The following is a 13,619-nucleotide window of genomic DNA, read 5'->3' on the forward strand; positions in this document are numbered from 1 at the left end:
CCCCCCCCAATGAGGGTGCTGGGAGGGGTCAGGTGAGCACCCCCCCTCCTAGCCCCACACCGAGCCTCTACTCCTTCTTGTTGCCCCACTTGGCCATCTTGTTGTTGATGGGCATCTTCAGGAAGCGGCTGGACTTCATGTAGGCAGCCACCTTCTCCAGGGCCTATGGAGGGGGGGGCAAAGGCAGCATGAGGACCATGTCCCAGTGGGGCACCCCCAACCCATGGGTGTCCAAAGGTGATGCCCGGGGTGTCCCTGCTCACCCCAAAGCGGTCCATGAAGTCCTTGAGGTTCTTGAAGGGCTCCAGGCACTTGGGCTCGAAGATGCGGTTCTGGTCCAGCACATCGAACATGAGGAAGTCCACGAAGGTGAGCTGGGGACAACGGGGTTGTGGTGAGGGCCAGCGTGGGGACAGACCCCCCCCAGCACCCACGGCCACCCCCCGGGGTCCCGGCTGTACCTTCTCGCCTGCAAACCACTTCCTGTCCCCCAGGAAGGTGGAGAAGAGCTTCAGCTTCCCCGGGAGCTGCTCCAGGTAACCCGGCTTGAGCTTCTCCTGCAGGACACAGCGGTGGAGAGGAGCCCCCAGGGGACCGAGAGCCCCTGCCCCGCACGGGGACGCCGCCGTGGGGCACCCAGCGCCATGGGGGCACTCACGAAGTCGGGGTTGTAGCAGACCATGACCAGGCTCATGCGGAAATCCATGACCTGGTTCTCCAGCATGTCCACGCGCAGGATCTCCTCATCCGTCTCACCGCCTATGGGGGGGACATGAGTGCTGCACGGGGGCCCCCAACCCAAACCCAACTCCAAGGCCAAGGCCAACCGCAACCCAAGTCAATCCCACTCCAAGCCCAACCCCTCTCCAAGTCAATCCCAACCCAAACCCAACCCCACTTCAAGCCTAACTCAACCCAAGCCCAATCCCACTCCAAACCCAACCCAACCTAAATCCAAGGCCAAGCCCAACCCCTCTCCAAGTCAATCCCAATCCAAGCTCAACCCAAATCCAACCCAACCCAATCCAAGCCCAAACCCAAGCCCAACCCCCCTCTAAGTCAAACCCAACCCAACTCAAGCCCAACCCAGCTGAAGTCCAAGGCCAAGCCCAACCCCTCTCCAAATCAATCCCAACCCAAGCCCAAGGCCAAGTCCAACCCCTCTCCAAATCAATCCCAACCCAAGCCCAAGGCCAAGTCCAACCCCTCTCCAAATCAATCCCAACCCAACCCAAGCCCAAGGCCAAGTCCAACCCCTCTCCAAATCAATCCCAACCCAACCCAAGCCCAAGGCCAAGTCCAACCCCTCTCCAAATCAATCCCAACCCAACCCAAGCCCAAGTCCAAGCCCAACCCCTCTCTAAATCAATCCCAACCCAAGCCCAACCCAACCCAACCCAAGTCCAAGCCAATCCCACCCCATCCCTGCACTCACACATCTTGTGCTTGCGGGCGATGTAGCGCAGGATGGCGTTGCTTTGCGTCAGCTTCACTTTCCCATCGATGAAGTAGGGGAGCTGGGGGGCCACTGGGACATGAGGCCACACCCCCCAAAACACCCCCCAACCACCCCCCCCCAGCAACACCACCTACATTGGGGAAGTCCAGGCCCAGTTTCTCCTTCTCATTGATCCACTGGCTCTTGTCATAGTCAGGAGCTGGAAGGACATGGAGGGGTTTGGGGGTGTGGGGTAGCCCCATGTACCCCCAAAGGCCTGAGGTTGACATGTGCCCCCTCTGGCCCCCACTTACCTTCCCCGCAGCTGTAGAGCTTGTCCTCATAGGGGGTCTCTGTGTACTCCAGCAGCAGGCGGATGGCGTGGGCCAGCTGGGGGGGGGGGGGCAGCGATCGGTGAGACCCCCCCCACATACACCCCCACATGTGGAAACTGAGGCACGGACTGGGGAGAGCTGCAACCCCCCCACGAGCCCCCTCCTAAGTGCATAAGGAGTCCCAGAGCCCATCCTGCAAGACCATGGGGACCACAGAGCCCCCCCTCTAAGTGCATGGGAATCCCCCCCCAAGCAGAGGGAACCACAGAGCCCCCCTGGCAAAACCAGGGTGACCCCCAAAGCTCCCCCCAAGTGCATGGGAACCCCCCCCAAGCAAAGGGAACCCCAGAAGCCCCCCCGCAAAACCAGGGGGGCCCCAAAAACCCCCTCCAAGAGCAGGGGGCCTCCCACAATCCCCTCCGGGCGCAGAAGGAACCCCAGAGGACCCCTCCAAGTGCATGGGGACCCCCCCTGTCAGACTCAAGGGACCCCTGCACCCCCCCCACGCCGAGTGCAAAGGTCCCACCATAGCCCCCCTCTAATAGCAGAGGGACCCCCAGAGCCCCCCATTAAGTGCACGACGACCCCCAGGGTGCCACTGCAAGAGCATGGCCCCCCCCCAAGGAGGAACCCCCAAAGCCCCCCTCTAAGTGCATGAGGACCCCCCTTTAAGACTCAGGGGACCCCCAGAGCCCCCCCCCATGGCGCTCACCCCGCGGATGTCCCAGTACCCCAACACCGCCATGGCCGCGCGCTCGCTCCTCCCGGACCCCCCCGCACACCGCGGGAAAACGCCCCCTTCCCGCGCCAGCCTGGCCACGCCCCTTCCGCGAGGGCTGAGCCCCGGGTGGCCTTAAAGGGGCAACGACCAAAGTGGGGCCCACCCTCGCTCCGCTGCTTATCTGGGTGGGGGCTGCGGCACCCACCAAACTCCACGGGGGTCACTCGTGCCCTAGGGGGGAACCCGCAGTCTGCATTAGGGTTCCTCAGGCATGGGAATGGCATGGTCCACCCCTTAACCCCCCGATTCTGCTGTGGGTCCCTCCTTAACCCTCCTACGTGTGTATTGAGCCCCCCCTTGACTCCCCAGGTCTGTAGGGGGGCCCTCCTTAGGCCTCCCTAACCCTTACCCTAACTCCTAGCTCTATCCCTAACCATAGCTAACCCTAACCCTTAACCCTAACTGTAACCCTCCCCAAAGATGCACTGCACACATGGAAGTTTAGGTGAATTGCCCCGCTGATGGGGCTGTGCTGGTGTCCACTGGTCGTAGGTGATGCCCACCAACAGCTTTCTGCCTTCGCATCTCAGGTCCCCTGACTAAGTGGACAATCACGGATGATGCTGAGCACCCGCTTTATTGCTCTATCCACCAGCATGTTATGGGGCTTCAAGGCTTCTGTCGCCTTCAAATGGTGCTTGCTGGTGTTCTCTGATGGGAGGAGTGGCTGTGATCCTACATCTGTGTGTGTGCATGCCTTAGTACCGTTGTGGGTTGGTAATTCCCATGCATTTCTTGTGTGTTTATCTGGTTTAGCTACCCCACGATGCAAGCTGGTTTGCTCTTAGCACTGCGTTTCATTCCGGGGATGCTGTGGGGAGCGTGTGCTGATAGTTTTAGCCTTCTCTTGTTAGAGTTTTCACACTTGAATTCGTCCTTGGACCACATATCCTCACCCACAGCTCCCTGCAAGGCCGAGTGTCCTGGGATCAGCAGTAGCAGTCATTTTTCTCCTTCTTAGTAGCTGAAGCGCTGTGTTTTTGACTTTCAGCCTGGGACCAGCACTGATAACGATGATGGTTTTAGTTGTTGCTCACTAATGTTTAGTCTGACCAAGGACTTTGTGAGCCTCATGCTTTGCCAGGGAGGAGGGGAAGCTGGGAGGAACAGGGACAGGACACCTGAGCCGAACTGACCAAAGGTGTTCCATAGCACAGCACGTCATGGCCAGGATGTAACTGAGAGCTACCCAGAAGAGTCAGCTCTGCGCTGGGTCTCTTTAGGTATTGGTATCAGTCAGCGGGTGGTATTGTATTCTCTTCCCGTGTTATTCCCCTTATTATCATTGGTGGCAGCAGCAGTGACTTGTGTTATACCTTAGTTACTGGGCTGCTCTTATCTCAGCCCGTGGGAGTTACATTCCTTCCATTCTCCTTCCCATCCCTCCACGAGTTGGGGGGGGGAAGAAAGGTCGGGGGGGGGGGGGGAGCAGGAGACTGCGTGTCCTGGGCTTAAACCACGACACGGAGCCACCCGTTGTGCACTGTGCTCTGCCTCCTCCTGGCCAGCGCAGCAGGACCAGCATCCTGCTCTCCCCTCTGCTCCCACCTTTCACCTTTGCACCGGGATCCCCCAGCTGTGATTTTGCTCCCGTTGCTGGTGGGATGCTTGGACAGAGGCTTGGCATTTCTGACATTATTATTGAGTTGATGGGCAGCCTGGAATTGGTCCATCTTATCCCTTCGGACCTCTGAAAAGCTCGGCTCAGCCGGTATTCCTGCTCCTGCTCTCAGAGCTGAACCTAGCTCCCATTCCAGACACTGAACATAAATCAGGGTACCCCTGGAGCCCCCAGATTATCCCCTGCTCAGTGCTGGGGAGCTGACACAGACTTGTACCCTCCTCCCCTGGCACAATGGGGTTTGGAAAGAGGCAGTCTGGAGCTGCCTTCGCACCATGCACCTTGTTTTGCTTCACCCTGAAGCGCCCTGGTTTGTGCTGAGGGTGTTTGATACCCGCAGTCCAGGGAGGTCCTTCCCTTCCTCAAATCACTGCACGCCGCTCCTGTCCCCTGACTCTTGTCCCCTGGCTCTCCCCACTCCAGCACACGGGGGCCAGCTCCTGGCTCTGCTGCGGGCACAGAGCTGGCCCAGAGCTGAGCTTTGCACGCAAGGGTCCCCAAACCACTCTGAGCCCCCCAGGAAGCCTGGGCACTGCCCCGTCCCTGGCCCTCGCAGCCCTTGTGGCACAGAAGGACACGCGGGTGCTGCATCTCCCAGCCTGGCCAGCTGTGAGGAGCTGGGCTCTGGGTTCCTGTCCCCTCCCCTGTTCCTCCCTAAGCACAGCTCCTCTGGGGCCTCAGCTGCTGCCTTGGTGCTGCAGAACCGGTGCCTGCTCCCCAGTGCCCCTGTCCCAGTCCTCCCCCTGTCCTGTGCTGGTGCAGGTATAAACCCTGCAGAGCAGGGGGCTCCCGCTTGCTGGAAGCTTTGCTCCATTCTGCAACACCCTCCCTGAGCCCCATTCACTGTTCTGGAGAGGGAAGGGGAGCCCTGGCCCCCCTGGTGCCCCAGCTGGAAACGGGAGGGAGCCCCCCCAAAAAGCAAGCCCTGCACCTTCCTTCGGTCCCCAGAGGTTAGTTCCCTCACTTGCAACAGCTCTGCCCTGGTACCTGCCATGGTCCGCATGTCCTGGGACCACCCAGCACCATCCAGTCCAGTCCTGGGGAGGGCTCAGGCAGTGGCCGCATCGTGTCACCAGTTCCATCACCCCTTGTCATTGCCCATGTTTGCAAACAGCGGGTGCCTTCTCTTGTTCAGAGCTGTTCTCTAGAGGCCAGCTCTTGTGAAGGTGTGTTTTTTGTCTCTGCTGGGTCACGCAGCCCAGCCCAGCAGCCTGGGTATGTCAGAGGACAAGGCGTGTACATGCATCTTATACCTCGATGTTCCTGTAAATAAAGTTATTTCGGCCTCAGGAGGTTTGTTCAATGGCTGTGTTTGTCCCTTGCTTTTTTTACCTCCACAAATAAAACGTTCTGAGATGAAATGTCAAAGATGGCTTTGAAGGAGAGGAAGAGCACGGCCGGGAACTGCTGATCACATCCTGGGTAAAAGGCTCGTGTGGACCCATGCGTTGGGAGAGGGTGACCCGATGCGTTGGGAGAGGGTGACCCGATGCGTTGGGAGAGGGTGACCCGATGCGTTGGGAGAGGGTGACCTGCATCCTTCCACACACGGCGGCTCCACTCCAGGCAGTGGGGGCAGATGCGATTGCATTGAGGGGTACGTGAGGGCTGAGCTGGGGGAGGCACAGACCCAGCCGGGCTGGCCCCGGGGGGCACGGGGGGCCGGTCCCTGCGGTTCCGAGGGCAGCCGGTAGGTGGCAGTGACGACCGCGGGACCGCAGGGCTCAGCGCAGCGGCCGGACCCCGGGCTGGGGGATGCGCTGGGAGCCCAGCAGGGACCGGGGCTGGCCCCCCCCAAGACAGGAGGCCCCCAACCTGCCCTAGGTGCTGCAGGGAGCTGAGCTGCACCCCCTGCTCCACAGCCCCAGCGCCCCCCCCTTTCTGTTTGCCGTACAACCAGCGCTGGTTGTGCTGGTTGGACAGAGCAGCACGGGCTGTGCCCGCATCGACCACCGCAGACGCGGTTCCTCCTGGCACAAGCCTCAGCCCCACATGGGGCACCCCACACCGCGCTGCCTCCATAGGGTGAAAGCTGGGGCCCAGGCCCTGGGCTCAACACCCACCATGTAGTGCTCATCCTGAGGATGCTGCAGGCCTGGCCCTAACAGTGTCTCTCTGGAGGGCTGGCACAGGGTCCTGCAGCACCCTCAGCCTGTGCCATGGCTCACTCGGTGTGCCGGCAGCCACACCACGGTGCTGCCTGGGCAAACAGGCTCTGTGGGGCAACAACTGTGCGGGTGTCATGGGCCAAATCCCTGCCGGCGGGGTAGGTGACATGAGCAGCATCCTGGTGAATCAGCCATCCCCTGCACCAACGTACCTGCACCTTCCCTTGCCGGCCCTTGTGTCACCAACTCACTCCAAACTCATGACCACCTCTTTCTTGCTGCAGCAGGATGCCAGGCTTGGGCTGGCAGCGCCCGGTGCCGTGTTCCCCCCATCCCTGAAGATGCCTTGGGAGCTTGGCCCAGCAGCAAGGGGACAGCAGGGACACATCCTTGGGAGCACTGGCTCTGGCAATAAGGCCATGGCAGCCCCTGTCACCCATCCTCAGGCTCAAGGAGGAGTTGCCCTTGGCCCCTCAGTGCTGTGGGTGCTCCATGGCAGCGGAGCATCCCATGGGCACCATCCACCAGGGTGCTGCTGCCCTGCGGCTCTGGGGACACACCAGGGGAGGCTTCTGCTCTCCTTTGCTCTCAGCATATTGAGGGAGCTTGCCCCACCATGATCTTCTCCCCATGGCCCATTATTGGGCCTGGGTTGTGGCACATCCATCAGGCACATGGGCAGGGAGGCTGCTTCTCCAGGTCAGCAGGGTGCTGGGGAGGATTGCTCAGGTCCACTGAGCTCCTGGCTCCCAAGCACAAGGGGAAGAGGATGGGCTGAGGCCCAGGAAGACCCAGAGGGCTTCCAGCACATCAGGCACACATAAGGAGTTAGGAGGTGTCACCCACCGAGGGCACCTCTCCCACTGCTGGCATAGCCCAAGTGCATGGGCTGACTGCAGCGCCTCCTGCAGGCCTGCAGGGAAGGGAGACGGGGGAAAGGGAATGCTTGATGCAGCCCATGCCAGAGAGCTCCTTCAGGCATCCGATCAGATCCCCCTGGGTGCAAGGGGAGTTATGGGTGCTTGGGCAGGAGATTCCTCAATGCTACACAGCCTCCCCATCACCCCTGGGCCTGTGGTGCCCCATTCTGCTCCAGAGACACAGTGCATGGAAAAAGCTTCCCCAGGGGCACGTTTCTAATCCCAAGCACTGGAAGCCCAGCCAGGTCCTCAGGCTCAGTGGTACCCTGGGCTCAGCTCCCGGCTCCGTGTCTGCCCGGTGCTGGTGTTTCTCCTGGTGGTCTTGGCTTGCCCCATGGCAGTGGCTGCTCCTGGGCATGGGGATGTCCCTGGGTGCTGTGAGATGCTGTGCCCAGGAAACAAAAGGGCCTGGCAGCACCCAGCACTCGTGACTGTGCCACAGAGGAATGAAGCTGGGGCGGGTGATGAGCTGGCATGACCCGGTGCCTCCTGGCTGGTACACTGGCCCTGCCAGCCCCGGGGCCATGGCACGCACGGCAGGCCGGGGTGACACAGGGCACAGAACCATCCTGCCCTGGCTGACCCATGGGCCAAAGTAGAGCATGTTTGCGACAGGCTCTCAGTGCCTTGTCAACACGAGATGGTTTGCTTCCAGGCACCGGTTTGAATCGTAGAATCAGCTAGGTTGGAAAAGACCCTTAAGTGATGAGGATGGGTGGCTGAGTGACGCCAGGGTCTGCCCTGCTCCCCTCGGTTTGCACCAGCCCGTGTTTTGGCATGGATGTAGCTGGTTTGGCAAAGCACCAGCACCAGGGAAACAGGTGCCAAGTTACTGGCTTGGATTGGCCTCCGGCTTCTTTGCCAGCACAGGGCTAAAACCAGCACGAACGCAGCCCCTGCCCAAGACTCAGAGGGGCAAGAGCCGCCAGAGGATAATTCCCCAAATGCATCCCGCAACCCTGCCTTGCCCCTTGGCCTGTGCCCGTGGTGAGTGCCCGTGGCTGTGAAACGGCAGGGAACGGGCTGTTACAGCCCTGCAGTGGCAAAACCTGACCCATCCTAACGCAGGGAGCAGCGCTATCCCAGCCCCATGGTCTCCGCTCCATTCCCGTGCAGCCCCATCCCCACCTGAGCCCCGCTCCCGGGATGCGCCTGCCTTGGTCACTGAGCCCTCCCTTTTGGGGTGAACATGACTGTGCCAAGGCCCCCCTGGAGCACCCGCTCTGCCGGCGGGCACCCAGGGGCACCATTGCTGCCTTTGCGCCGCAGGGAGGGGAGCGCAGCCCCCGGGGGCTCGCTGCGGCCCCGCCGGCTGTGTTTTGCTTGGCAGCGACGGAACCCGGGCGCTGCAGGGAAACAAACAGCAGCGAAGCCAAGCGCCCGCAGCTCCCGTGGGGGTGAAACCGTGGGGCAGCGGCAGGGCCGCGGCTCTGGCAATGATTAAACCCGGCCAGCCCAGATTTCCCGGCAAGGCAGCGCTGGGCTGGGACCCGGCGCTTCGTGTTATGCAAATCACCTGGATCCGGCAGCACGAACGTTTCGGGCTGGAATTCCCCTCGGGCCGCCGGATCCTTACGCCGCCCGTGCTATAAAAGAGGAGATGAGGGCAGGGCTTGCCCATCGGCACCAGCCTCCCCCGGCCCATGAGCAGTGCCTAGCGGCCGGGCAGGGCGCGCTCTCCTCCCTCGCTGCTCTCTGGATTAGCTGCTGCTCCCGGGATTGCCGTCGCGGAAGGTACCAAAGCGCTTTCGTCCGGGGCCTGGCGATGTCCCCCAGCCTGGGATGGGGTTTGCTTCCCCTCCTTGCTCATCTTTGTTCTCGCCGGGGGATGCGCTCGGTGTCATCTCAATGCACGCTCGTTGTCCCACCGCGGCTGCCAGCCCTTCTGGGGGGGCCAGCAAGAAGGCAACCTGGAGGGGGGCCCCCCGGCCCCTCGGTTTTGACAAGCAAACAGCAAGATTTGGCTCTTCCAACGAGGGTTTAGGCAGGGGCTCGGTCCCCTTCTGGCTGCAGAGTTACTGGGATGTGCTGCTTGTTGAGGACTGGAGCTGCCGGCACGGGAGTCCCTGCAGGGTGCTGGGCGCTCTCAACGGCTGCGTTCCCCACAGCACCCATCCCCATGGAGGGGCTGCGCAGCACCATTCCCTACGGGAATCTTTACGTTGCCTGCTGCAGGGCTGCTGTGGCCAGGCTGGGACAGGGCCATTCTGCTGCTGCAGTGACCCCATGTCCTGGGTCCCTGCTTTGCTCTGGCTCAGCCTCCCTTGCTCCTGGCCCCGGGGTGGTGGTGACTCAGCCCCTACCCTGGCCACAAGGTGCTGGGCGGGTGCTTCTGCAGAAGTGACCTGAGAGATGACGATGGGTGGAGGGAGGGAGGGAGGGAGAGCCGGGACTCACCCAGCGCCGTCCCTTGGGTCCTGCTGCCTCCCCAGGGCTCACTGTCATCTCTCGGTACAGAGCCTGATGGCAGGATCTTGTGAGCTCAGCAACATCTTGTCCAACTACATCAGCGCCATGTACCAGCCGGATGAGATGCAGCCAACCTTGGACATGCTGGGACACCTTGGGGAGGACAGCACCCTGGGGCTGAGCCTCCCCACCAGCCAGCCCCTGGCACAGGGCGCAGGTAGGACCCGGGAAGTGGTGGTGGTTGCACAGGGGAGCCAGCATGCGAGGCTGCAGTGAGCCTTGGATGAGCATTGGAAGGTCCTTGCAGGTCGTTTCCACCATCCCTCAGTTTCCCCAGGGGTGTGTGGGCTAAAAGGCTGCTGTAGGAGACCCTAGGTGGCATAAGGTGCAGGTGCTTGGAGCACATCGGGTGCATATGGGAGGTGAATGAATCATTGCCCTCATCCCCCAGCACATCCCAGGGAACAGGGTGCCAGGGCTCACCAGGAGATCCATTTGGAAGTACAGCCCTGGTATCAGGGATCCTACTCCTCCAGTGGGACCGTCATGGGCTGGCCCCTGGGATGGCATGGGGAACACTCCAGTTGAGTAGGGTGCATCCCAGCAAGGACCTGATAGGATCAATGGCATCAAAACCAGGGATGGGGGGAGCTGGCTGTTGTCCCGCAACACAAGGACAGGAGCAGGGCACAGCAAGGTAACCCAGGCGCTGAGTGCCTGTTAGTCCCGTAACCCTCCAAGCACAGGGCCTGCGGACCCCGCGTGATCAGCACAGGATTGGACCCGTTGCCCATCTGCAGCCCGTGCTGGGCACACAGCGCTGGCACCTGAGCCCTGCTCTCCATCCTTTGCAGACAAACCGGAGTGGTTCAGTGAGCTCCCGTACTTCTGGACCAAGGTGCAGGTGCTGGAATGGATCAGCTACCACGTGGAGAAGAACAAGTACGATGCCAGCTCCATCGACTTCTCCTGCTGCAACATGGACGGGCACGCGCTCTGCCACTGCACCAGGGACCAGATGCGCCTCATCTTCGGGCCCCTGGGGGACGAGCTCTATGACCGCCTGCATGAGATCAGTGAGTGCCCCAACGTCCCCTTCGTACCCAGCCAGAAGCAGGAGGCTGAGACCCCCCCCAACCCCAGCCCTGGACCTTGTCCCCCTTGGGCGCTGCTGCCTTGGGGAGGCTGCTCAGGGGGACGCGGGTGCACAAATGAGAGCCCAGGCAGGGCTGGGCTTAGCTCCCAGTAAGCACCACTCACCCCGTACCCAATGGGCATCGCTAATCCCAGACCCCACCTCTGCAGCCTCCGAGGAGCTGAACTGGATCATTGACTTACTGGAAAAAGAGGATGCGACTTCCAAAGAGCCCTTCCTGGACGGCAGCCACCTGGGTAAGAGAGGGGCCCCCACCAAGCCTTTTCCCCAGGGACCAGGATGCTGGTGCAGGCAGGGCTAAACCCCTTCTCCGCCCCTTCCAGAGCTGGGAAATCCCTGTGCCAAGGACTCCCTGGAGGACATGAAGCCCACAAACCCTTTCCTATGCACAGACTTCACCTGCTTGCCTGATGCCATGTCCCCAGGCAGCTCCGATGTCTCAGGTGAGTTGTGCCCGGTGAAGAGTTCCCTTTGCTTGTGCTGGGCTGGAAGATGAGTGGAGAACTGCCCCTGCCACCAAAGGCAGGCTTGGCTCTTGTACCAGGCTGGCTGCAGGGGCTGGGGAGGGAGAAGCACCTCCAGATGCCATGAGCTGTTGTTCCTTTGCCTGGCAGGACCCGTCATGTCCCACAGCCCCAACTCCCAGGACTCCGGTGGAAGTGACCTTGATCTTGACCCTGCAGAAGCAAAGCTCTTCCCTGATGGTGAGTTATCGAGCTGCAGGGAGGGCTTCTTCCCCCTGGGTACATCCCATCTGCCAGTGGTCGTAGGGACGATGCCTGAAAACCCCTCCTCACACAGGGAAGGGGCTGGCGCTGGTTTTCTGTGTGCCCTGGGTCTGTTTCTCTGCATCAAACACTGGTGGTGCAGGCTCTGGGGCAGAGCTGGGATATCCGGGGCAGCAGGGAGCTGGGGGAAGTGGTGAGTGAAGGCTGCCCCTCTTGATCCTGGGCACTGAAAGCTGTGCTCATGGCTGATCCCAGCTGGCAGTGACACCTGGAATACCGGAGGTGGTCTGGTGAATGGACAGCGTGCAGCCCTAAGCGTGGTGGGATGGGGGTAGAGGGAATGGGGGTACCTTCTCCGGGGGATGGTTTCGTGGGCCTGAACAGGGTGTGCAGCCCCTCATGTCTCCCCTGTGCTTGTGCCCCTGAGGAGGACGTCTCCATGCCCAGAGGGCTCTGTGTGAGCTAACGTGTCCCTTTCTCCGTGTGCACAGATGGCTTTGCAGCGAGCAAGAAAGGGGACAGCAAACACGGCAAGAGGAAACGGGGACGGCCCCGAAAGCTCAGCAAGGAGAGCAGGGACTGCCTGGAGAGCAGAAAGAGCAAGCACTGTAGGTGGACCCCCCCCCAGTTTGGCTCAGTGATGGAGGGGAGGTGGGAGGAAGAACCATGTCCCCTGGCTCTTGGCAGGGGGTTTAAGGAGCTCCGAGGTACAGGGACCCGCAGGATCTCCCCTCCTCTACACCTTGCCTTCCTCTTCCAGCCCCAAGAGGCACCCACCTGTGGGAGTTCATCCGGGACATCCTGATCCACCCGGAGCTGAATGAGGGGCTGATGAAGTGGGAGGACCGGCAGGAGGGCATCTTCAAGTTCCTGCGCTCGGAAGCCGTGGCTCAGCTCTGGGGTCAGAAGAAGAAGAACAGCAGCATGACCTATGAGAAGCTGAGCAGAGCCATGCGGTGAGTGCCTGCCCCTGGCCCCGGGGGAAACCTGGCCTCAGCCTGGACCCCCCCCCCCGGGAGCACATGAGGCTGCATCCAGAGCCCTGATTCCAGCTCCATCTCCCGCAGGTATTACTACAAACGGGAGATCCTGGAGAGGGTGGATGGGCGACGGCTGGTGTACAAGTTTGGGAAGAACTCCAGCGGCTGGAAGGAGGAGGAGGTGCTCAACAGGAGCAAGGAGCTGTAGGAGTCCTGGACGAGCTGTGGGGGCTGAGAAGCCCCAAGGGCCAGCCCCAAGGTGGGCTCCTTGGCAGGAGCCTTTGCCTGCAGCTGTAGCTGGGAGCTGCTGCCCCATGCAGGGGGTGAAACTGTGACCCTTGGTGCGCAGGCTTGTGCCTGCTGGTGACTGTCGGCACTGGGGTGCCCAGCGCTGATGCTCTGGCTGGGGCAGGTTGTTGTAAGCAGTTACATCCCTCGCTGGATTCACGCCTCCGAAACCGGACTCGCAGCGACTTTGGCTGCTCCCAAGCCTGGACAAATGCAAACGGGAGACGTTCAAGAAGCAGCAGGCACCGCAGCGAGACTGCAGCAGCTCTCCTGCTGTCACCCACCTCCTGCCCAGGCAGAGCAGCACCACCTCCCCTGCCATCAGACAGACCTCATCCCATCCCCAGGGCTCTCCCTCATCCCTGCTCGCTCCATGGCGATGGTGCCCACCATCCTGTTCGCTCCATGTGGGATGGGTGAGGCCCCCCTGTGCTGCAGCTTCTCGGTGTGGCACCTGCTGAGAGAAGATGGGAACACTGTGGAGCTTCACCTGGCCCTGGCGTGCCCTCAGGGCAGAGAGGACTTGGGGGACAGGCAGCAGGACCACTCTGCACTTCCATCCCTGCTGCCTGTATCTAGAACCAGGCCTTTTCCCCAAAAAGTAGCTTCTAATTTATGTAAGACAAAAAGAAAAAACCCCAAAAAAAGCACAGAATGAATGTACAGATGTATTTTTTCATGACTAAGATGTCCCCATGGAGAGTGTGCATTGTGCAAGGTGGTGATGCTCAGCTGGACTGAAGTGATGCCGCGGAGGCACAGACGGGCTCTGTGCCGGCTGCAGCAGGGGGATGCCAGCCCAGGCAGGCACTCCGTAGGTGCGTGTGGTTTCCTCCTGTGCACATGGGAAGGTAA

At 61.2% G+C, this 13,619-nt stretch overlaps 2 protein-coding genes across 2 annotated transcripts; one reads left to right on the forward strand and one right to left on the reverse strand.

The window, feature by feature from the left end:
* LOC130596935 (glutathione S-transferase Mu 3-like) lies at nucleotides 1-2,544 on the reverse strand. The gene is made up of 8 exons (XM_057405023.1): nucleotides 2,486-2,544; nucleotides 1,753-1,828; nucleotides 1,594-1,658; nucleotides 1,436-1,517; nucleotides 659-759; nucleotides 462-557; nucleotides 264-374; nucleotides 1-163 (listed from the first exon to the last, which is right to left on the reverse strand). The coding sequence occupies exons 1-8, from the start codon at nucleotides 2,516-2,518 to the stop codon at nucleotides 68-70; spliced, it is 660 nt and encodes a 219-aa protein (XP_057261006.1). The 5' UTR covers nucleotides 2,519-2,544; the 3' UTR covers nucleotides 1-67.
* A 6,249-nt stretch (nucleotides 2,545-8,793) lies between these two features.
* ELF3 (E74 like ETS transcription factor 3) lies at nucleotides 8,794-12,869 on the forward strand. The gene is made up of 9 exons (XM_057404873.1): nucleotides 8,794-8,937; nucleotides 9,661-9,829; nucleotides 10,467-10,688; nucleotides 10,918-11,004; nucleotides 11,092-11,211; nucleotides 11,383-11,472; nucleotides 11,988-12,104; nucleotides 12,257-12,452; nucleotides 12,564-12,869. Exons 2-9 carry the CDS (start codon nucleotides 9,667-9,669, stop codon nucleotides 12,682-12,684), a joined length of 1,116 nt encoding a protein of 371 aa, XP_057260856.1. The 5' UTR covers nucleotides 8,794-8,937; nucleotides 9,661-9,666; the 3' UTR covers nucleotides 12,685-12,869.
* The last annotated feature ends 750 nt before the right edge of the window (nucleotides 12,870-13,619 follow it).

This window comes from Pezoporus wallicus, unplaced genomic scaffold (genome assembly GCF_028554395.1).
Source record: "Pezoporus wallicus isolate ANWC-B61680 ecotype Strahan unplaced genomic scaffold, APGP_CSIRO_Pwel_v1 contig_5863, whole genome shotgun sequence".
In the NCBI taxonomy this organism is placed as follows: domain Eukaryota; kingdom Metazoa; phylum Chordata; class Aves; order Psittaciformes; family Psittacidae; genus Pezoporus; species Pezoporus wallicus.

What these genes read in the sequence shown, in the direction of transcription:
- ELF3 (XM_057404873.1), top strand. Translation starts at nt 9,667, where the DNA reads ATGGCAGGATCTTGTGAGCTCAGCAACATCTTGTCCAACTACATCAGC. An exon ending in GCCCCTGGCACAGGGCGCAG is followed by an intron (nt 9,830 to 10,466) that starts GTAGGACCCGGG and finishes CATCCTTTGCAG; the next exon opens with ACAAACCGGAGTGGTTCAGT. An exon ending in CCTGGACGGCAGCCACCTGG is followed by an intron (nt 11,005 to 11,091) that starts GTAAGAGAGGGG and finishes CGCCCCTTCCAG; the next exon opens with AGCTGGGAAATCCCTGTGCC.
- LOC130596935 (XM_057405023.1), bottom strand. Translation starts at nt 2,518, where the DNA reads ATGGCGGTGTTGGGGTACTGGGACATCCGCGGG. An exon ending in GGTACTGGGACATCCGCGGG is followed by an intron (nt 1,829 to 2,485) that starts GTGAGCGCCATG and finishes CCCCCCCCCCAG; the next exon opens with CTGGCCCACGCCATCCGCCT. An exon ending in TCTGCTACAACCCCGACTTC is followed by an intron (nt 558 to 658) that starts GTGAGTGCCCCC and finishes TGTGTCCTGCAG; the next exon opens with GAGAAGCTCAAGCCGGGTTA.